Source organism: Poecilia formosa, unplaced genomic scaffold (assembly GCF_000485575.1).
Source record: "Poecilia formosa unplaced genomic scaffold, Poecilia_formosa-5.1.2 Scaffold146, whole genome shotgun sequence".
In the NCBI taxonomy this organism is placed as follows: Eukaryota; Metazoa; Chordata; class Actinopteri; order Cyprinodontiformes; family Poeciliidae; genus Poecilia; species Poecilia formosa.
The window spans coordinates 834,857-859,052 of record NW_006800085.1 but is presented as its reverse complement, the minus strand read 5'-3'; the positions used below and the strand labels follow the sequence as shown (position 1 = coordinate 859,052).

General features: G+C 39.4%; 2 protein-coding genes across 2 annotated transcripts in view; one reads left to right on the top strand and one right to left on the bottom strand.

Moving 5' to 3' along the window:
• grin3a (glutamate receptor, ionotropic, N-methyl-D-aspartate 3A) overlaps positions 1 to 23,918 on the bottom strand; it is a 46,615-nt gene extending 22,697 nt beyond the window's left edge. Inside the window, exons 1-2 of the mRNA XM_007563280.2 lie at positions 21,849 to 23,918; positions 14,034 to 14,755 (exon numbers count right to left, since the gene is read on the bottom strand). Coding sequence (XP_007563342.1) covers positions 14,034 to 14,755; positions 21,849 to 22,601 — 1,475 coding nt within the window. The 5' untranslated portion in view covers positions 22,602 to 23,918. The remainder of the gene's footprint in view (positions 1 to 14,033; positions 14,756 to 21,848) is intronic.
• Positions 872 to 5,049, top strand: LOC103145720 (tripartite motif-containing protein 16-like). The gene has a single exon (XM_007563279.2). The coding sequence runs from the start codon at positions 983 to 985 to the stop codon at positions 2,633 to 2,635; it is 1,653 nt and encodes a 550-aa protein (XP_007563341.1). The 5' UTR covers positions 872 to 982; the 3' UTR covers positions 2,636 to 5,049.
• Positions 23,919 to 24,196: the final 278 nt, after the last annotated feature.

Genomic DNA, 24,196 nt, shown 5'->3' with positions numbered 1-24,196 from the left:
GGTTTCCTGCCAGTGGTTTTGGTGGAGACACCAAAGAAGAAGGAGAAGGACCAGCTCGCCTGAACCAACAGCTAGAAGATTACAAGTTTGAGAAAAAGAAGCATGATCACCAGCACTTGTCTTAGCTTTAGACTGGAAAAGACTGGAAAGGCTAAGGCAGCATTAAGTTTTTGAACGGCCCCAACCTTGAATCTTAAAAAAAAAATCCTGATGATGTGGCAGAAAATAAACCCAATTTAAATGAGCTGGGAACAAATATTCCTCTAGAATTATAGCAGGACATTGTTGATGCTACAAAACTATCTGGTTTCTCTGCAACCAAAATCTGCAATAAACTCAAATGTTTCCATCATGCAGTTTATCAGAGGAATAGTTTGGATTTGTCACAGTAAGGTTCTGTTGTATTTACTATCTACATTTATTTTATTTTCTTTACAACACGATAAAAAAAAAATAAAGCCCAACAGGAATTCATATTGATGAATCTGTGTAATTATGTTAGTGCCAGTGTATCTTTAAATAGAAGTGCTCAATTAAACTCCAGTCGTTGGCCTGTTTACAGATCAAACTGTGGTCTGCAAGTTGGTGCCCTCTGACCTTAAAACTTATGCAACTCAGCTGGAGTGTTACTGACCTTTAAGCTAAGATCAAATAAAGCCTTTCATTACTTTTATAGAAGCTGGGATGCTTATGTTCATTAGTCAGTGGGAAGAATTTACCACGTCAAACTGACAAAACACAAAGTTTAAAAATGACGAGAGGGTTAAACACAATGCTTGGTTTGCCACCTCCTCCCTCCCTTTCCTGGCTGAACAAAACCAGCCCAGATATGTTTGCGTAACACTTTGTTCCCTCCTATTCAGATCTACAAGCAGAATGATGGGTGTAACCACTGAGAATCACTGCAGCGACAAGTTTTTAGATCGAAGTCCAAACCAATTCTTGCTCATAGGAAGTCAAAACTTCGTCGTTGCTCGGGAAAATGGCACAGAAAGGACTTCAGCTAGACGAGGACAAATATTCTTGTTCCATCTGTTTGGATCTGCTGAAGGAGCCGGTGACCATACCCTGCGGACACAGCTACTGTATGAGCTGCATTAGAACCCACTGGGATGAAGAGGATCACAGGAAAATCTACAGCTGCCCCCAGTGCAGGGAGGCATTCAAAAAGAAGCCTGTTTTGAAGAAAAGCACCATCTTAGCGGATTTAGTGGAGGATCTCAAGAAAACTGGAGTCCGAGCTGATCCGGATGACCACTGCTATGCCAGACCAGGAGATGTGGCTTGTGATGTTTGCACTCAAAGGAAGTTGAAGGCTGTTAAGTTTTGTTTAACCTGTCCCGCAGCTTACTGCGAGTATCACCTCCAACCTCACTACGACGCTCCGCCTTTACAGAAGCACAAGTTGGTGGACCCTTCCAAGAAGCTCCAGGAGAACATCTGCCCTCATCATGGTGAGGCGATGGAGATGCAGGGTACCTGCTTTCTCTGCTTGACGGATGAAAATAAAGACCAGAAAAAAGGATCAGCTGCAGCAGAAACGTCTGGGAAGCAGAAGAAGCTTCTGGTGAGACGACAGCAAATCCAGAAGGGGATCCGGGATCGGGAGAAAGAAATGAAGCTGCTTCGGCAGGAGGTGGAGGCCATCAACGCTTCAGCCGATAAAGCAGCGGAGGACAGTGAGAAGGTCTTCACCGAGCTGATCCGTCTCGCCTCGAAAAGAAGCTCTGACGTGCAGCAGCAGATCAGATCCCAACAGGACAGCGAAGTGAGTCGAGTCAGAGAGCTTCAGGAGAAGCTGGAGCGAGAGATCACTGAGCTGAAGAAGAAAGACGCTGAGCTGGAGAAGCTCTCAAACTCAGATCACAACCGGCTTCTCCTCAACTACCCCTCACTGTCAATACCCAGTGATGCGACACACTCATCCAGCATCAAGATCCGTCCTCTGAGGTACTTTGAGGATGTGACGACAGCTGTGTCAGAGTTCAGAGATAAACTACACTGCGTCCTGAGAGACACATGGACAGACATCTCAGACGCAGTCGCTGAAGTGGACGTTTTGCTGTCAGAACCAGAACCAAAGACTAGAGCTGGATTCTTAAAATATTCGCAGGAAATGGCTCTGGATCCAAACACGGCAAACAGGCATTTGTTATTATCTGACGGGAACAGAAAAGCAACGCTACTGAAAGAGAAGCAGCTTTATTCTGACCATCCAGACCGATTCACCAGATGGCTCCAGATCCTGAGCAGAGAGACTTTGACTGGACGCTGCTACTGGGAGGTGGAGTGGAAAGGGAGGCGAGTTGACATTGCGGCTTCATACAAGTCAATCAGCAGAGCAGGGAACTTAGATGAATGCGAGTTTCGATCTAACTGCAAATCTTGGACTTTGTATTGTGACAGAAATGGTTACACGTTTTGGCACAACAGGATAAAAAGTCCAGTTTCGGGTCCCGCTTCCTCCAGAGTCGGAGTGTACCTGGACCACAGAGCAGGAACTCTGTCGTTCTACAGCGTCTCTGGAACCATGACTCTCCTCCACAGAGTCCAGGCCGCATTCGCTGAGCCGCTCCTCGCCGGAGTTGGGTTTTATAAGGACGGGATTTCCGCTGAGTTGATAAAACTGAAATAGTCCAAAGGGATTTGAGCTCATTATTGTGCCATTTCTTTGTGTCACTCCTCTGAGATTAACTCTTTCGGGTGCAATGTGACTATGGTTTTTGTGGTTTTATGTTGTTGGAGTTTGTTTAGGTGTCGTTCCGTGTTGCTTCTGCTCACGTAGACCATCGCTGCTAAGAAGGATATTTATCCACCTATTCCCTCGCCACACATTCTTGCATGATTCAGTTCTAGCCAGTAAAATTGTAAAGTGATGACATTTAAAGCAGAGGAGTCCTGGTGGGATTCTAAGCTGGAGTATGACGCCTGGCTGAATCATCTCTTGCGCGGCAACCTTAAATCAATGTCATGCCCCACATGTTCTTGCCTCATGTGTCACCTAAACATATTCCAACTCATGTTAATATTCCTTAACAAGCAAGAAAGAAGTTGAACATTCAAAACATTACATGCTTCAGAAAAGCCTCAAAAGCGCTTTCTCCTGACACCAGAATTATGGGGGGAAAAGAAATCGCTGCTCCTTTTCTAGTCACACATAAGCATCTGCCAAGCGCCTTGTTTCTTCTTAAACCAATCCTGCCTGAAGCAAACTGTTTTACTTACACTGGCTCAGGAACAAACACCTCTGAGAAGACATCTATCCTGCAGCATTTTCTATCTTTACAGGCCATCAGGCTGGCAGATCAACGTAATGCCCCTTCCTTTGATGGGTGCGATTCCCTCGAACAGAACTTATGTAAGCGTAGATCATCTCTGCTGTAGTGAAGTTTGCAGTGAAATATTTTTTAGAGAATTTTAAGAAAATAATCCTCTTGTCCAACAGGAGGCGCCAAAGAGGCTGATGATAACACTGAAGGAACAGCAAGGATTTCTAAACAGGACTTGTTTCTACATGCGACATTAACCTCCTACACTCGCCACATGCCAAGATAAAAAAAAAATATATATATAATGAAAACATCCTGACAAAAATCTTCTAAAACCTTAGTATTGGCGTGTATTATAGTGAGAAAAGTCAAAAATTTAGGCCACAATGAAATATGGTGGTAGCAGCATCATTCTCCTTTTCTTCAGCTGGAACTGTGTTTTTGTCAAAGTGAATTAAATTAACATGTCAACAGACCCCCAGACAAGAAGACTAAAACATGAAAATGAATCAAAAGAGTCTTGTCTGTACATATCCAACGAGGATGTTGAACCTTTGGTTTCCAGTCTGTTTTTACATTTTTTTCTTTGTAAGTGGGAATAAATGTGATCTTTTTATTTATTCAATTGTTCTGGATAAACGTCATATTAAAGACAAATAAACTTTGAAAGTCTTGACTTTCGACAATCTGTTTTTGCGCCATAAACACCTGCCAGCGAATACAAAGATTTACACTTTCTAAAACCGGCAAATAAAAACATAAATTGAGACGTGATGAAGGTGTCGCTAAGTGGGAAAATATTCGTCTTCGAAGCAACATTTCTTAAATACTTTTATTGTTTCAGATAAATATATAAATGGTAAGAAAAATATTCAGACTCCTGAAACTGCAGAAAAAAAAAAAAAAATCAGATTTTGGGATCAGTTTTGAACCCCAATAAACTTTGGCTCAGAGCCTTCAGGTGTTGAACATCTTAACCTATAAACATCACTCAATATGTCTGCAAACTGTAATTTGTAGGACACACATCATATTTTAACATGAAGTCAGTATTTTAACATGTTTATTATGTTTTCTCCAAGTGTCAAGTTGAGTGACTCTGCTGACATTTTGGCCAGGACATGCAGTTCTTAAACACAGGATCATTATAGTTGTCGGGCGTATAAGGAGCCTTTCGAGCAGATGTATTTCTGCTATGAGTCAGCTGCAGAAATATGCCAAGAACATTTGTCATTTTAGCTGACACATTCAGGGATTGCTAATCAGAAATGAGAGAGGCCTGTTTTCTATACCTCTGCTTGAAATAAATAAAGCCATGTTTCCAATAAGACTACATATTTGGAGGGTTAGATGTGCCTGGCTTATTATAGTATCATTGAATTTGCTACTCCAACATAAAAAAAAAAAAAAAGATTTTGATGAAAGAACAAAAATGTGATCCTTTTCAGAGCCTGGCAGCTTATTACAAAACATAATTGTCACAGTAATGGGCCAGCCCTTTGTTTTACCGCTATTGTTTCTGTCTATGTTCTCCCAGCTGGTTGTTTTGGTCCTTTGTTTGTGATCTTTGCAGCAGTTGGCGTGTAAGTGTGTGCACCAGTATGGATGTGGCAATTTGTCTCACTCTTTCCGGTCAAATTTGTGGGACTTGTCGACTGTTCCAAACACATTCTACGTTAACTCAAGTCTCTTCACCTTCCAGTGGATTTTTCTCACCAATGTAGTTAGAATTGCAGTAATTTTTTTGTTAATTACCTGATCTAGCAAGCCGTATGCAGCGGCACCTTACCAGCCAAGTCTCCCAGCTCATCTCGCTCTGCACCACGCCCCCAGCTTCTTCCTCCAACTTGCCATCAGTCTGGCCCTGGCAGTGTGGTTTCCCTGTTTCAGGCAGCCTGGCCATCCTCTGCCAACACAGCACCTTGCTGCCTACTTTACCTTCCCTGAGCTGCTACCTTGCTTTCCTGCCCATCAGGATTAAGCTTCTGATCAACAGCAAACCTGGTCAAATCTTCAAACTGCAAGCTTTTGAATTCACACAACTAAACCTTACCTGCCATATCTTCTGTGCAGGTAGATACATATACACTGCTTCTGTTTTTTTGTTTTTTGTTGTTTTTTTTTAATTTTTTTGACAGAGCAACAGATATTAATGGCATATGTTTGTAAGCTGGGTTTTTGGAAGAGTTTGAAGTGTTTGCCTCGTGAAAAACATTCCAATGAAGAACTATTACGAGATAGTTAGACACATTAAAGTTGGCTGTAAGCTGGACACAGCTTCTTGAATGATCAGAGAGCTCAACGGACTAAAAGTGAAAACACGTTTTGGCACAACCGTAGTAGAATGTTAATACGAAGGATTTTGGATTACAGAAAATTAGGCTTTTTTTTGCCTGGAGAACTTCTGACTGGATAAGGTTGGTGATCGATATTAGATAAATAAAGTCCAAAATAACCTTGAAAATAAGATGGAGAAATATTCCAGCTGAGCTTGAAGGAGGTCAGTGTTAGATACTGTGTTGGGAAATGCAATAATTTTCTACTGTAGCTTCATAACTTTTATGACGAGACATAATTTCATGTATGAGCGCCGCATGTAATAACACTCACTCAGTGTTGAATTGAATAAACACATATATATAAATATAAAATATAAAACCTGAAATGGAAAACTGTACACGACTGAGAAGGAAATGAACTACTTAATATTTATAAATGTGTTTTTCAGCACATCAACAGTAATATTCACAAGCCAGAAATGTTTTCGGCTTGTGAAAAAGTTGCATCAAATGGCTTTTTGATGCCATTTGTGTATCTCGACTAATTCATCTTCCTAATCATTGACTGTGATGCTGCCGTTTTACAAGTTTTTTTTGTACCTTTTCTGAAAGTAGCATAATTACTTGATTGTGCAACAAAAGGACACTCTGTGGCTGCAAAATACAGATTACCACCCTTTTAATATTCCCAAACAGTGGAGTTTAGTGATGACTGGGATTTTTCAGTTTTGTTCTGGTGACACCTTTTAAATTGGCTCCATTACAGAACGTTCTGCATGTGCTCAGGCGTTCATCGGCACAGCGACAGGGCTGAGCAGCCAATATTCTCCGTACAGTATGTGTACAGTCACAACCCTAGATAACTTTTTTTCTAATGAGCTCCTCCAATTCTGACAACAGCGGTGATCTAACAGCAAATGATAATAGAATTATACCAGAAACTTGTTGTTAAAGATTACATTTCATTGTATGGATTTTGTGCAATTTGCTAAGGGATATTTAATTAAATATTAGTGGGAAAATGATTTAAACAGAAACTGATTATATGCATCCTTCAGTTACCAAACATGAATAAAAACAGCATGCTAGTTTCTGACCAGACTCGCACAGATTACTGAACAACAACAACAAAAAAATGCCTCAGTAACTCTGAATTCCTGTAAATCATTTCATTGCAGTGAAATTTGTGTTGAGAATTGTCAACTGTCCCTTCTGATTTATTATCTTCACATAATGTTAAGTGATGTGGCTTGAAAGAATTTCCCCACAGGACCGAGCGAGTGAATGACAAAAGGCGCAGCTCTCAGAGTGCTCAGTGAAAGCACTGCAGTGATACAGGGGAGGGTGATGGTGGCGAGGAAACAGGACGGGTGGGTGTTCCCTAAGAAATGACTGAAATGATGAAGAGTTTATCTGCATAATGATAGTGCCTTGATCTTTCTCTAAAGCTCAAGGAAGCAAATGAAATGATGAATGGGAATTAGAGACACAAAGGGAGTTGGCTAAAGCAACCGTCCAGCATGTCAAATAAAATCCTTGTAGTTTGTCAGTTCCGCCATCGCGAGTTATTTCTCCAACGGTGTTTGCGTTTGTTTCATTTTGGTGCGCATTGATTATTCATGCTAAACAAATATGTCAAGCATTAAAGACAGTTATGAGAAAAACTAGAAATATTCCCGTTGCACAAATTACAGTCGTAATGTGGAACGAGCAGAGACGAACACGCTTTACTGCTCAATTCTGTTAACAAATTTAACTTGAAAATAAGACTCAACCCAATATGAGGACTGTCAAACTGTAAAGTACTCTTGTTCGTATGTGGTGAAAAAAATACAGATAAATTACTCTTCATTTTCTTTAATAAGAAATATCAATAAAGCTCTGTGATATTTTGCATCATTTATCATTCATTCTTGTGTCAGCACATTCTATTGGTTTATCTATTGAGACGCCTTAGGTTATCGACCGTAAAAGGGAGTCGGGTAACAACTGAATACAGCTACACATTTACAGCCTGTCTCAGTAAAAAGTTGTAGAGTGCAAAAAGCTGTAACGGAAGCATGTTAATATTTTTATCTAAAGCTAACGTGGAGAACGCATGCATATATTATTCTGCAACACTTCAACTAAACTGCCAATATCCAGCTTTTACGAAGCAACACGAAGCATAACTGTCAAGCAGTTGTGCTGCACACCATGTGCAGCCTAAAAAATATGAGCTGGAGAAAGACGTACTAAATATCGCACTACGGCAGGATTTTTTTACACAAAAAAACAATAAAAATAAAAACTTTTTTTTTTTTTTATGAGTACATGCCATACTTGATACTGTGCCTGCTAACAGTCATCTCTGGCTGTTTTTATATTCATTTAAAAAATGATTTTATATTACACATTTTATTTCATTAGCATTATTTTGATAACTTTCCATTTGAACATTAACATTTTTTTTTTGTAATTCTTTTTGTCAAAATAAATCCCAATTTTGTTGATCGTGATTTGAAAAAGTGCAAAGGGGAATAGGCCAAACGGATGAATACTTTTCATAGGCATTAAAACATTTTTAAGACCAAGTGCTAATGGAGATATTCCTAAAGTGTTGCCAAAAACATAAAATACAAAAATAGTTAGCTGAGCAGAGTGTCCTGAACTCAACACTGTAAAACGAACTACAGATTTTGTGAATTTTACCACTCGTGTAACTGCAATGGATTTGGCTGCAACAGCTGGTTTGCACTGAACATCAGCAATTACTCTCTCAGTATCATGTACTGCAGTTACCTTCCTTCAGGTGGAGCTGGGGGTTTTGTCAACGTGGGTGCAGCAGTTGTCACAGTTCCAATTTCTGGTCATGTCTGAAATAAAGCCTTCAGGTATCTGCTAGCTAAGCTACAGATGAAGAAAGATTTTACTTATTTTAGTCCAACCGTACATCCAGTTCAACAAAAAGATAACTTCACTGGAAAAAAAAAATCTAAATGTTACAATGGCCAACCCAGAGTGGAGAACTGTGTCTGAAAAAAAGGGTGGTGTTGAGAAGGGATGTGGAGCTTAGATTGGGAGAACGTTTGGAAGGTCGAGCAAACTAACATCACAAAATAAGACATGCAGGTAGACTCGCAATGAAGAATAACGGATGCTGAGAATGACTTCAACAAGGTTTTCATTTAACATTGTGCCACTTTTTGTTTTTGTTGCTTTTTCTCTCTTCGTATTATCAGACCTACACTCATCAAAACATTTAGGAGTTACTATCTTTGGTTTCCGGATGTCCTCTTGTTTTCAGTGCAAAGTGTCTGCCCAGTGCTTAGTAAAAGGGTGTTCAAATGAGTGAATAACTGGAATTGGTTGCATGGTCACCCACAAGGATATTGAGAACTTCTTAAGACTTGGAAACAGAGAAATCAGGCCATAAATGTTTCCCCAATTGAATTAGATAACGATGTTGTCTTTCATTGCTGCAACTTGTCCTGACTCAATTTGTACTGCTTTCTACTTTCCCAGAAAACCACTAAGAGATTTAATCTCAATCGATGCTCTCTTGGTTAAAAAAGACAAAGACATATCCATTTTGATTGGTCTAATGTGATGTTCTAGTTTGTAAGACTCTATCCATATAACATACTGTGCAAGTCTTATAGTGCAATACATTTATCCTTTAGCTATATGATTGGGGCATGATGCATGTTAAAAACTTTCATCTATGTGGTTTCTATGGTGCTGCATTTGCTTTAGCTTGTTGGACTCTTGTAATATGCTCCATTTATCTCACTTATTGTTGCTAAAATAATTGTTTATTTTATTTGAAGTAGCAATTAGCACCTGATTTTGCAGGTTTTGCATTAGTTCTTTGCTTTTAAAATCAAAGTCACAAATTTTTGCTGCATTTTAACAATATTCAAACTCTTCATTGCTCACTCTCGCATTTTAAAGCTAGATTAGAATTCAACTGGAACCCAAATCCCCTATGATATCACGCTTTTTTCTGATGAAAAACACCTGCCCACATTTGTCATCAGCTTTTGACCACTTGATGGCTTGGCCAGCAACCCTGCTGCAGCCATAAGTCCATAATAATCATGCAATAGATTCCCCCGAGGGTTTGAACGTCTAGGCTGGTGACAGACAGAGCCTCACTGCTGCTCATCTGTCACTTGGTTTTTGCTTTCAACGCCGTGCTGATGACAACTCATCCCTCCAGGTTAGGTCGTTCACAAAGCACCTGATGCAGTGAGCTCATCCAACAAAATCCCCAGCATCTGAACAGTCTCAAACTACTAAAGCCTGCAGGTTTAAATACATAACGGCTTATGCCAAGGATTTTCAAGATGGTGTCATTTGCAAAAACAATTTAAGAGTTGTCTGTGCCCATAATTAAGAGAGAAAAATCTAAATACAAAAAAAAAAGATTAAACACAATCTAAACTAAATATTGTAATTGGACTAAATGTTTTCATTTTCATGTCATCTTGACAACTCAAAATGTTTTATGCTTAAGCCATTTTCACCCAGTTGCACTTAAAAACACACAAATTTATAGATGTGTATGTAGATTAGTGGGCAACTTGGAGTTAAGTGATTTGCCTGGAGGCAGATTGACGTGACACAGGAGATCTGGGGGAAAAAAACCAATCAACAAAAAAACTTTTAATTTTATAGTTGCAAGACAACTACTCTACCCTCTGATCCGCAGCCACCTCAAAACCACCCGAAAAAATTTAATATTGGAGAAAAATAACAAAAAGACATTGTGAATGTATGCATAAAGACTTTCAGAACTGCTGGATTTTGCCTAACTGGGAGCCTGGAAAGCTGCAGTGCCTGTTAAACCTTAAACAGGAGACGGACAAGCAGTATTCTTATCAGATTAAATGAAAGAGCACATATCAGCTGTTCATATTTGCAATCTTGCTCTTGACATTATCCAAAGCTGATAGGAGTCCTGGGGCTAGACACCCAGATAAATTTAGCTGTTTGTCCTTTGACCCCTTCACAGACATGAGACTAGCTGGAAGCTAGTCATTTTATCCATATCAATAAATATCACAGGTATAAATATAATGCATAAATATCTTATGGGTAGATTTGTTATAATTGTACATGTGCAAAAGTTAAGAATTATGATAAAAGATTATAATATTATTCAAGCTGTAAGTATATTTTAGTATCTTAACAGATGTAGTGGCTTGTAAAAGTATGAATACATAAGATCAAACTTTACAGATAATACTTATTAAGGAGTTAGACTATACGCAAGACAAAAGTCCTGCAAGTGTAAAACTAAATGCAACATTATGATCCCCAAACTGGGTCTTAATAATAGAAATCTGAGGCTCATATAAGCAGCTGTTATAATGAAAACAAAGTTAGCAGTTCCATTGTTTTATCCTCAGTTTAGAGAGTAATTAAGAAGAACAGTCAGAGTGGAGGTCAAGTTAAGGTTTAGAAGATTAAGAAAACAGTCTGAGGAAAACAATTTCTTGATTTCTTGCTAATGAGCTGTAAAGAACTGGCCCTATGGATGTGCAAAACAGGCCACTGGTATGAACATGAAACAACAAAGGCCGTAAAAAGCTGTGGATAAATAAGGGATGATGAGAAGAAGTGAGAAAATAGAGAAATAAACTTTGTGGTATGAATAAATATATTAGGAGGAATGATTACTGGATTGGTAGTGAGTGTACTGACTGACGGGAAAAAGATAAACTCAATATTCCAAAACACTGATTATTTAAAACTCTTAGATATTGTGACATAAATCTGTTTTGGACTTCATTGACTGCATTTTTGTGAACCTTATGTCACTCTGAAAGTCGGGCAGACTGTCAGATTTCCTCAGTGCAGGAACAAGCCCTGAGGGACGCCACTTATAAACAAAGAAAATCAGTAGATGTGCTTATTTAAACTCGCATGAAACCTGAATTCAGAGAAAAATGTACATCTACAGCAAACTTTGTCAATCTTATGTAATATTTAAGCATGTTTGAAGAATTTTATGCTCCAATGTATCAAGAGTGGCGCTCAGGCTCTGAATTAATAAGTTAATCATCAATAGTGTAGCGTAGTAATGGTTTTGTAATCCACAATTTTGTTCCTCTTAAGTGTTGAGTGATTAAGGTGTGAGTGAGTTGCTTGTTGACAAGACAGCCAGTTTAATAACACTATTTGTGTTTATGCTCCTATTAGAGAGTGCAAATGTAACAGAGCATAAAGGATTCCAAGCTGGAAGAAGAGGTTATGAAATAGATAACAAATATACAATTATATTAAGCTTTAATATAACTCTGCACTTCCCCTTGGTCTTAATATCCAATCGCCCTGAGGCGCACCAAGTCAAAATTACTTCCAAAATACAGTCTGACTTTTGCCACAAACTCTGCTTATTCATTAGATTCACTCTTCCTCGGGCCATTAGAAGCAACTGACCCGTCTAAATGTTTGGGAAATATAATTCCTAAATGGATGCTGAGCATTATGTCTTGCAGTACTTTGCCAAGAGAAGAAATGTTGACAATGAATGAATGGAGGAAAAGAAAAAAAAAAGAGACAAGTGAAAAGCTAATACTAACTGCAGTGAAAAGAGGAAAAAAAAGGTTTTTCTATTGCTGTTCACAAACATACAAAAAGTGTTATTTGTAGTCAAGCAGCTGGTAAAAGTAAACTAGGTTGTCATTCATAATAAATCCGTTCTCACATTCTAATCATAAGATGGTGCACATATCTGTTGCATAAGGGGTTATTCTAGACCCAGAATCCCACACATGAATCTAAACCGCATCAGGTAAATCCTCTGCCTTCACAGGGTCATTGGCAGGTTTCCAAAAGGATAAAACATTTCTGCTGAGCACCAGGGATATGTAAAATCAAAGCCTTAATAATGATTAAACAAAGCAAAAAGTCTTCCAAACAGTCTCCCGTGGCTCATTGGGTTATAGAGATCTAAGTAATTGTGTGCACAGAAGTTAACATAAACTCAATATGAGCATAAGACTCACCTTAATATTGAGTTCTGATGTAAAAATGGAAAAAAAAAGACAAAGCAAGGAACTGTAAGGAATGTTCAAAAGATCTAGTTCCTCAATTTTTAATATACTCTGTGGGTTTTCTCTCCTCCACACAGGGTTGACATTATACAAACAAATACAAATGAAGCCGCACTCAAACACATGCTCCTCGTAGCCATCAGCAGGTTTGTGTCTTAATTCTGCTTAAATGTGTCTCATCATGGTAGAACCTGTTACTTTCCAGGCACACTTCACACTTTTAAACTTCTAATCTTGACTCCGAATGTTTTTCTGCGGTTGATGTCAGTGCTCTCCTCAAGCTTAATGTCAGCCCGTTTCACTCATTCTGTTACCTGCTTTGACATGTGTTTCAGATCCCCTGGAGGAACAAAACGATGTTGTGACTCTCTCGATGCCTGTGGTGGTAGTGTGGGTGAAATAACAATAAAAAAAGGACTAAATTCAACTTAACTTCAGACAGACAACAAGGTGGTTGGAACTTGGGAATAGCAAGCAGTCAGTATCAAATGCAACCCAAGTCCACTTTTTCCCCATATCTAACTTATATCTGTCTTTTTCATTGCAGTGAGTGGCCCAATTATGATATGTTCATCACCCCATGTTTGTAGGCTCCTCGCACATGCATTTTCATCTTAAATGAATTAAGTTTGATTGAGATCAGGGCTTTGTGATCCAAAACATTGACTCTGTTATCCTTCAGCCACTTTTTAACCAGTTTGGCAGTGCACTTCAGATCATTGTCCATTTAGAAGACCCGTTTGCACCCAAGCTTTAACTTCCTTGCCTCAAAAATACTAACAATTTTAGAACTTTGCTTAAAAGCCATGTTCTCACCAGGAAAGTAACCAAATTAAATTAAATGGTTAAATGTGCTGCCAGAAACATACTACAACCTTAAATACAGCTAATGAAAAAAGCATGAATTTATAACTTGCTTAGGATTGCTTGACCAAGTTTGGAGTACAAAAAAAAAAAAAAACATGAAAAATTCAAGCATGTTGTACGTTATTCTAAGCTTAACTAAAAATATCCTGTATGTCAGGTAACCATTCTACCCTGGGAGAAAAGGTTGGAATGCATTATTAAAGGCTGAGTATTGATGTGACATTCATGGCCTGAATGAATGTTGCTTTACATACATTTATGTAACAAATGTCATGTGATATATTAGTTAGAGACCAGGGCCAACCAAAGAGTGTAGAAATTATATATATGATTACATGCACAAATATACAATTGAAGTAGTTGAGAAGAGGAAAAGCAGTAGAAATTATTCTTAGTAACAGAAGAAATTAGCATGACAAATCACTGCCTTCTGATGTTATTGTTTCTTCCATGCAGAACGACTGTGTCACGCTGTCGCAACAATAATGTTATGAAGCTGCAGGATAATTAGCAGATCAGTTACAGAAAAAAAAAAGCACAAAAATTTGCGGTTGTTGCATGCTGTAATTTCCTACCTTGCCAAGAATTCCCCTGAGCTGCCATTACTCTGTTGTGCATCCATACAGTTTGTAGTTCCAGGTATAAGCGCCATGGTGGGATTCTCCTGGGCTGCACTGCCCACGGCTCGTGCTACAAACTCCAGCGAGTCCTGAACATAATGATCCAAAGAAGGGGATCCCATCATGCCATGTGCAAGTAGCCCCAGCGGTAACCCGTCTGTTCTGAGCTCAGCCACGTTTTGGCTGTCGCCCAAAACCCAGTGAAACTCCGGGAGGGTCATTCGAGTCGCCAGCGTCCATAACCGGCGAACTTCCCGAATGTCGCACCCAAACGTCACCACTCCCCGCGTGGAGGAATGTTCCCTCAAGGCCTCCAGCTGCCTCATGAGACCCTGCTGCTGGTCTGACTTCGAAGAAGAATTTGATGAATAAGAGGATGCAGTTGGTGATGAGTATGATGGGTGTAGCACCTCCACTCCCACAGGGGTGGTGGTGGCCTCTGCCGAGGACGATAGTGAAGACGGAAGGGGTGGCAATGTTGTTTTTGTCAGGTTGACCAGCGTGCCCAAGTGGAAGCGGCTGTTGTTCTTGATGAGGAAGAGGAAGTCGTTTATTTTCCACTCCTGACAGAGGACAATGCTGAAGTCCCACCATCCGTTCATCATTAGCAGGTAGTAGAGGAGCTGCGACGGCGGGGCCGCGACGGTCCGCATTGCCATTTGAAAATGAAGGCGATTCTGTGAGAGGCAGTAAAACTTGCATTAGAAGATGAGGCAAGAAAGAGACAATAGTTGAAAGGCTTAAAATGCAGCATATAAAGAGGAGATAATAAGCAGTAATGTTTGTGTTTTATTTAGTAAATATATTGTGCTAATGACATGAGAATTAGACCATATACTTATGCAAATTATTCTGAGTGAAAGAAGGGGAATAACATAGGGATTTGGCATTGAATACATAAAAAATAAATTGTAAAAGTCATAGAAAGCCAAGAAACCAGTTAAATCTATCTGTATTTAAACAGCAATCCTGCATTCAATCAGCACCAATTAATTACTTAATTTGATGATAAGGTGTTGGACAAGAAGCATGTCATATTGAGCAAAAGCAAAACGCTCCCCCAGGACATTTTTTAACCTTATTGTTTATGTGAATGCCACTGATTACTGCCATATCTCTGAACTTCTGAACTTTCTAGTCAGTACCTGTTGGCCAAAATCTGGAGGTGGGAACATAATTTCACTATAAGTCAACCGCATCCAGTCAATCCTTGCAAAATTTCAGACAGAGTCAAAAAACAATAAGAGTTTTTTAAAAGCAAATAAAATTCACAGAGAGCTCCATGAAACATGGAATTTGCAGGATAATTTTTTTTTCTCCACCAAAACAATGACTAATGCACTCAGCTGTAATGTCCGATCACTACTTGCACATCGATTCCAAATTAACATTGAAGGTTGGAGGTAGGAGAATCATAGTGTGAGGCCTCTTTGAGCTAATGCCACTAGCTTAGAGACCAAAAAAAAAAAAAAAATGAAGATATGAAGCTACGTTGCTCATAAAAATATAAAGATGAAACAAGGACAAATTTTTTTCAGCACAGCCCTGATCCCACACCTAAAGCCATGGAAACTCTGAAGTGGATGCAAATACAAAAACTGAAACTTTTTGAATGTTCCAATCAATCCCCCAAAAATTAATCGAATCAAACATTTACTGGAAGAAATGAAGATCAGCGTTTACACAGGAGCCCCTTGACCTTCAAGATTTTAAGAAAGGGCCAAAATCACAGCTTCACAAAGCATGAAAAGAGTTTCTCAACACAGGAGATTTCTCAAAGCTGCCACTGCTAAAGAATTATATTCAAGGTTTTTTTTACCTGTGCAATTTCACTTTATTATGCATGTCAATGTATGCACTTTTTTTTATTTACTTCTTTGTATGTCTACATCACTTGGTTTACCCAATCTGAATGTTATGTCTACATGCCGACAATAATAAATTTACATACAAAAATTCTGATACATGAAGAACAAAAGAAAGGGATGAACGATTAAACATTAAAAACATGTTTGATTTCATTAGAAACTGAATGAAATGTAATAGAATAACATGTACAAGTGGAGTGAGTTCGTACAAGAAAAACGAAGGAAGGTCGATGCAGCAGCTCAATGGTGAAATGTAGCAAAGCGCGAACAGAAGACTGAAATAAAGTTTTATGCATTTAAGAGGAAATTAACTTTTTATCTTAAATTCAACATGTTCCTAGTGTAAGAACACAGTCTGCTGGATATAGTAGATTGCAATCTCAACTTTCCAGCCCAATGAATATCATTACTCACATCATAAGAGTTACATCTATGTCTACACTTTTTTTCCGCCTAACTTTGAGGAAAAAAACATCCAATATTTCTATAATTTTTACCCCATGGTAGAGGCAGTTATGCAAATGCATGTGTATATATTTTGTGATGTCATCACTAAAAACACAAACAGCACAGAATTGACAGTTTTCTTTTTCTCAGATCCTTTTTCCTAAAACTCCTGCAGTGGAAATCCAAACATCTAAACTAAAATGTGCTTTTATTGTCAGTGTACATTTCTTGTAAAAGAAAGAAAAAGAAACACACCACAGTTTTAAAAGAATGATTTTACTTCATATAGTTTATTCAAGAAGATTCACTGTTTTTCTCCATTTTATTTACTTTCACTGTTTTCAATATGAGGTCCAGCTGAAAAAAATCCCTCTGTTGTCGAATGAATTGGTCAACGGATGCTTCAAAGTTCACTAAGTCTTAGAGCGTGGAGGAATATGGTTGTTAGTTTCTGTGAGCAGGTAGAAAGGTCTTCCAGGGTGTGACCCACATTTACCCTAAAGACAGCTTGGATAAGCACTGTTTTTTATATGCTGGTTTGCATCCTGTCTTGTTTCAGGCGGTTTTATGCAGCCTGCAGATGCAGTCAGTTCTACACAACGTGCAAAGCGCTTTACAGCAAAAAAAAATTATCTAAAAATCAACAGCTGTTTGAAACTTTAGATGTAGACGTGGAAGGAAAATAGCTGATCAAAATATTAAACATGATTCAATAAGATTATAGTCTTAGCATGAACACTACAAGCATAAATAGGATCCACTGCCAATTACAGGAAGATAAGATACAGAGTTAGAATTTATATCAAAACGAAATATGAGTAGCTCAAATTGGAATTGGCAAAGTATTCAGATGAAATTTAATAGATTTGAATTAGCAATGAGGGCTTAGGAAACTCTGGCATGCCAAGCACATGCTGGTTATCCTGCCAATTAATCAGCTAGTTGTTTGTCAGTACATGCAGAGAGTTTAAAGGCCCCTTAGAAACTCTTTACAACTTCAACACAAGCTTTGCACTAAAAGTCCATTAGGTTAAGCGAATGGTGAATTTAATTTATCCCATTAATCACTCTGTCCAGCAGGCATGCGAAAAAGACATTACTAATCTTCTCTTTGCATATTCATAGATGGGTTATTTGTATAAAGAAGTGGAATAAAAAGCAACCCTACATGTTTCATTTCAGACTCAGAAGTCCTACATCAGGAGAGGAAATTGTAATGCAGTCCACAGGACATCAGACTCTCACCTCTCCTCAATGCCCATGAGGATTTATTCTCAACTGCAGCACTTCTACAATGTAATCTCCATAAATCTTTAACCCTCTCCTTTTTTCTTTATGTAAGTAAAAACTGAGTCATTTGTGGAAAGCTTCGTGGCCCCGCCTTTAAACAAATGCAAAGATACTGTGAAGCCTAAGTTTCTTGGCCGTTTGACACAACGTCTGGAATTGTTCTTTTCCTTTTAAATGTGCTTTTTCCTATGACTATGTGATCTAAACGATAGCTGCTTTGACTTCTTGTGCAAACTGCACAGTAAAACAGCAGACGCTGAAAGAGTCAAGAGGATCTGGACAAACCAAAGATGATGGAATTGGTTGGGTTATTGATCTTCTTGTGATTAGATGATGTCTTGTAGAGAAAGCTTTCTGTTCAATAAGAAATTCAGAATGAAACCTCAAACGCTGCAGATTATTTGTCTGCAACAGCTGCATTGCTTATGGGCTGCACAGGGTAGCAGCTGGTAGCATTTTTTCCTTGCAGGAAGAAGGTTCTGGGTTTGAAATCCTGCCTCAAGTCTTTCTGCAGGGAGTTTACATGTTCTCCCCTATGGGTTTTCTCTGGGCAGCCCTACTTCCTCTCACAATCCAAAAAACATGACTGTGAGATTAATTGGTCTCTCTAAATTGCCCTCAGGTGTCTGTGTGTGTAACTCTGTTGCCTTGTGTGATCGACTGATGATCTGTCCAGACTAAGCAAGTATAGATAATGGATGGATTTAATAATGAGAAAAGTTAGAATGTTAGTAGGATCTGGGTTCAGGCAAGTCTAGTAATGTCCCCGTTACCAGATCTCCCTCACTCAATGCATGTTTTCCTCTCTTTCACATTTTCATGAGTGAACTACACATTAAGCCAGCAATTTGTCAATAAACATCTGTTTTAAATAAATCCTACTTCAGTATGATTTCTGTATCTCTTCAGTTGCAGCTATGGCCACTGTCCCTGTGGAATAAATGTACTAGAAGTAAATAGGTGTTTCTTCTAAGATCCTCACTGTAAGACCACTGCAATAAAATATTAAGTTGTTTCAAGGCTTTTTGCACAACTCAACTACTTGTGCCAATAAATGTGGAGGTGGCTGTAGTACTTAAAAAAAACACACACACACACCACTTATCTGTCTCTTTCATCCGCACTCAGGAGGAGCTCATTATTCACTTTAACAAGCACATGCGCTGCACTTTAAAGTGCTGTAAAACACAACTGGATTGTGTTAAAGAACCGATGTCGCTCTTAAATGACAGCAATTGTGCAGCAATTACTGTCTCCCGTACATTAGAAAGGACAGAGACTCATCTCAAGTTACTCAAAGAGATTCAAATTAATTTTCTAGAGCATCAGAAATGTGACGGCATGTGTCAAAGTGAAAAGATTCGGTAGTTTTGGACTTATTACAAATATGTGAAGTAAAGCAGTTTGTTGGGAAGAGAATGCTTCCTTAAAACAGTTGGGAGTGAACAGTGTGTGCTGAAGGGTAGATTGATGGAACTGAGCAAAGGAAGCAGGAAAGGTGATTGAAAAGGTGATTGTAAATCTTTAAGAAAATGTCTCAACCGGGGATTTAATATTTTCCTCCATAATAAGTAAAACAGAATTCATCATTTTCTGGTAGCAAAAAATTCAAGAAATTAGAGGGAACTTTTCCCCAAAGTGTTATTTAACTTTAATAACAACTTTGTGTTTCTGGATTTGAGCAGTGAGAACTAAGCTGTTTTGCATCATTACCTGATTTGGATAAAGTAATCCAGTGTCTCAGGGTTAAGTGTGTCATTTCAGACTAGTTAGGGATCCGATTCCAGATGTCCACTCTGACTGATATAACTCTTCTTTACGATTTATTAAAATGTTCTACCTCTAATCCAATAACCTGCTGCGCATTTTTGGAAGCGCTTTATTGCAGAGCATAAATATAATTATGTATATTATTATATAACGAGATACTGTTAGTTGCACAAACTTGAGTATGTCAGACCAACTCAGGATGGTCTTCAATTAAAGTTCACTTTTAGTGGTACAGTATATTACACAGTTTATTAATCCATACTCTTCAATATATTATCAACACTGCACTGCTATCAAATACCACACACCGCCAACTCCAAACTCGCTGTACTCTGGGGCATGACATCCTTCGCTCAACACCTTCTCCAGTTTTTCCACATGACAAAACTAAGGATGGATTTTCCCACAATTCATGAATTATGCATACTTTACCTTTGTCTAAACCTGAACTTCCTTTTGCAGAATTTAGTGAGACAAAGACCAAACCACATCAAAAACAAAACAAACAAACAAATAATAAGATCCTCTTAACGCGAAATCCTTAACATTTTGGTGAAACTGTTGTCAGACTTCAGATGGAAGTTATTGAAACAAGACGGAGCCCAAGGGGAGCTGAGTCAATTCTATAAAACTTTCAGGTAAACTCCTCGCACTCTATAAAACTGTCTTATTATTTTTTTTCCTAGCAACTTTTTCTGCCTACTCCAAATTCCATCCAAACACCTGTCTATCCATCTACCCCTCCATCAGGCAATTCTTTTTTTTTATTTGTCAGCTTTATCTGTACATGTTATTTCACTTCAGGGATCCAGTTTGGACTTTTAACACCTGCCGACTCTACAGAGGAATGGTTCCTTGTGCACAGAGCAGGAAATTAGATGTTAGAGTAGGAACACACAGACACACACATGCATGTTAAGCTTGTAGGTGGCGAGTATTTCAGATCCCTCTAGTCAAACTAATTGGCCTGGGTGTGGTGGATAGCATGTCTGTTTGCGTTTTAAAAAAAGGAAGAAATAAATAACACAAACAGGTTGTGTGACAAAGTAGACACAAATTGTGCATAAAACACACAATTAGCAAATAAACCATTGATGAAGTCCCAGAAATCATTTTAAAGTATTTAAACTTTGAACTTATTTATGGGTACTTTTAATTCAGATGCAGGCTTCAAATTAAATTTCCAATTAGTGTTTCGTGAAGAGCTGAATTTCTCTCTCATGAAGAAGACAATACTTGTTTTGGCCCCTGCAGTCAAATAATTATCATTTCATCATTTCATAACAGTAACTAAATAATTACATTAGCTGATTTTTAAAGAGGAAAAGTCAACAGGGCAGTAAATGAAAATTGGTTATTGTAATTTCCGACTCTACTTTCAGGCAAACAAATGTAGAACAGCTCATCTTCCCAGTTGAATTAGTTTAAAAACTAAGGTCCATTTGACATTAGATTAAATAGCTGTCAAACGTACTGGATGCTCTAGAGGAGAAGTTATCAAACAGAGCAAAAATTGAACTATTACTCCATGTGATAAAAAGTCAGTTTTGTGGAGATAAAACTCCAGAACACAGCACCAGTAGGTGGAAGAACAAAAAAAGGGAACTCACTTCCAAGTTTTTTCAGATTTATCTAAAATCAAGATAGATGATTTGAAATTTAAACATAACTTGGTGTTTCAACATGACAATGAGCCAAAATTAATATTGTAAAACATTACAGTTTTCAACCCGTCAACAGCTGCTGTTTTGCAAAAGTGTCATTATAATAAAAGGCCAAAGCAGCGTGAGATCACAATGCAGTCCCACATTGATTATTGGTGTAGCTGACCTGATTGAGTTATGCAGATGTGCTCAGTCACCAAAACGCTGAAAAGCTCCTCAATGGATCTTCATCGCTGTTATTAAACCGGGCCGAGCTCTCTTTCCTCAGTCATTTTTTAAAGCGGTTGTTCAAACAACGTGACACATCCCTATCTCTTTTCTGCAGCCTTGGAAGTTTTCCATTTCAGCACCGCGGACAGAGCACAATGATCGTCTCCCCATGCAACGATTAATTCGAGTGATCCGGTCAAAAATAACCGCGGCTATAATCAATGCCTCACTGCAGAAGAAAGACAGGAAATAAGGTCTAGCAGCAGATGGGATGCAAGTGAATACGATGATCAAGGCATCAGCGGTTGGAAGAAGTGTCTCCTCCTCCATTATTTATAGGTTTATTAAATGGTGAACTGAGGACAAATATTCCACAGAAACTGAAGTGAACTAAACCTAATAATGAAACAAGCGTAAATGAAGGCAGCTGTGGTAACAAGCCAGCCACTGTGAGTAGGTGAAGTGATCAACAGTTAACAGTTTAGAAGAAGCTCGGAAGAAACTTTTTTTTTTTTCTTTACCTCACTGTGGCGCGGGAACTCCCTCTGCACGACGCTGACAACTGGCACCTGGAGCGCCAGAGACACGAATTCCAACTTAACGAGCTCGTCCCGGTTCCGCGGGAAGGCAAGCATAGCGGAGACCCCCTGCACGACCACCGTGTGACACACGCTCTCCAAGAAAGACAGCGGGTCTTCGTCCTCGGGAATGCCCGTGGAGGAGTATGAGAAGGCTGGCAACTCGCCCAGCGCCGATCCGACTGCCATAACAATCTCCAGGGATAAATTGTAAGGTAGCAACATGGCCCGGTTCAGAGCCTCAGCCGCCAGCAGGACCGACTCCCGCGGTGAGAACACGCCATCCTCCTTCGAGGGATTCCCATCCCGCTGTCTCGCCTGGCTTTTACTCCTACTTGTGCCCCGCTGATTGTTTGTGGCGGCTCTAGTTCTGAGGTTTCCATATCCAAGAGCACCGGCACCTGTTTTAGCCGGCTTTCCTAACTCCAGCGGCTGATCCCTCGGTAAAGCTCCCTCCGCGTCTTCAGAACTGCTGCCAGGTGCTGTGGCTACCAAGCGGGGCTGGACGTGCAGAGCTCCCACCCGAACCGTGTGGCCGATCCGCTTCAGCACCTGGCATGGCTGCGGGTGCGAGTGAGCGCACGGCGAGAGGAAAAGGAGAGCGCACAGTAGGAGGCACAGAGACGGCGAGACCCCGGTGCCTGCTCGCGCTGACGGGCCATCCATCACCATCATAATCCCGGTCGACCTCGTCATCCCCGCTCCACAGCTGCGCCGGATCCCCCGTCCAACCGCGCAACAGCCCACCAGCGGGGCCGCACCGTCGGTGCCACTGCTGGCACCCCGCCTTTGCTCCTAGTGTGCCACTGAGACCAGCTGCAGCCCTCTCTCTCGCTCCAGCTCCCGCGCCGGCTCCCGTTAAAGTTGTGCGTTTCTCCTCGGACACAGACAACAGGCTGTTGAGGCGCAATATCAGACAGGAGCCGCGCACAAGCAAAAGATGATCCCCAAAAGTGCTGCTTTTCATCTCAAAGGATTTTTCACATTTCAGGACAGCTGATTACTAACAAAAACCGGCCAGCCAAACAATAACATTTCCATATATTCCAGCAGGAGGGTAGTTATATAAAGAAGAGTGTGTCCAGAAAAGAAAAAAAATATATATCGACCAGAGGTTAATGCGCATTCCAAAACAGTGAAATCCTCGACTGCAAAAACATGTTGGTCATTGGTTCTAACGAAAATCATCCCATTATAATCTCCGGTGTAGGGCCCAAGACGGTATGTTTCTTCGTGGTAATCAGAATTTAAAAAAATAAAATAAATAAATAAATAAAAAATCAGCCAAGTAAAACCTTTGAAGAGCGCACGCGCCGCTTGGCTCGAGCCAACCTCTGTACTGACACTTGCACTGGGAAAGACCTCCGAGAGTGCGGCGCTTTTACGCAAAGAGAATTAACCCCATACCTTCTAACTGGGCCGGTGAAGTGTAGATGCTGTTGTATTGGAGTGTAATTATATCAGGCTGAATGCAAAATGAGCAAAACAAATTGTTGCAAACAGTTTATTTAATGATTTAAACTCAATCTAAAAATGAAAATAAGAAACTAATGACATACTATTTAAAAGATTCTTCAGATTTTACATGTTGTGAAAAACGTGCATTTAAGATTGCGTTATGCACCTCCTGCTATAGAGTTGAGGGGAAAGAAAGAGGGAAATTCAATTTACTTCTGTTCGGTGCTATTTGCATGCGTTGTGTCCAGAGCGCAGCACATGTCATCTTGGAGCCTTTTATATGGTGCAGAAAGGTCAAAACCCATTATTATAGAGAGCAGCTCCACAGTTTCCCATTAAGAAAGCACAAAAAAAAGGAGTGGAAAGCGGGGGATAATGGTGAAGACTGTGTGTCAGAAAGGCTTTGGAGTTGTAGGGTAAACTAATTTCTCCTTTTGGTAAAAGACACTTTCAAGATTTATTCTACCAGATGCAGAGAAGAAAGAAAATGTAATTCATTTGGATAAGTGCTTGTTTTTGACGTCTGTGTTGTAGTAGCTTCATCACTGAGATAGAAATTATAGATTTTTTTAGAATTAAAATATGTATGAAAAACATGTACATCTTGTTTCCTTTATTTTTTTAACTTTTATTTTATTAGATGGAGCAATGCTACAGATGAGTATGTCAGCAATGCTTCTATTTTTCTTGTAACTTGCTAAAAAAATGTAGTCAAAACTTATAATTTTTTAAATATATCTTTTGTTATATTTCTCACCCATAGAGGTCACCATTTCTCATCTGCACCATGTATGCTGAGTTGATGGCGCAATTGGGTCCGTTTTGTGCTGGAC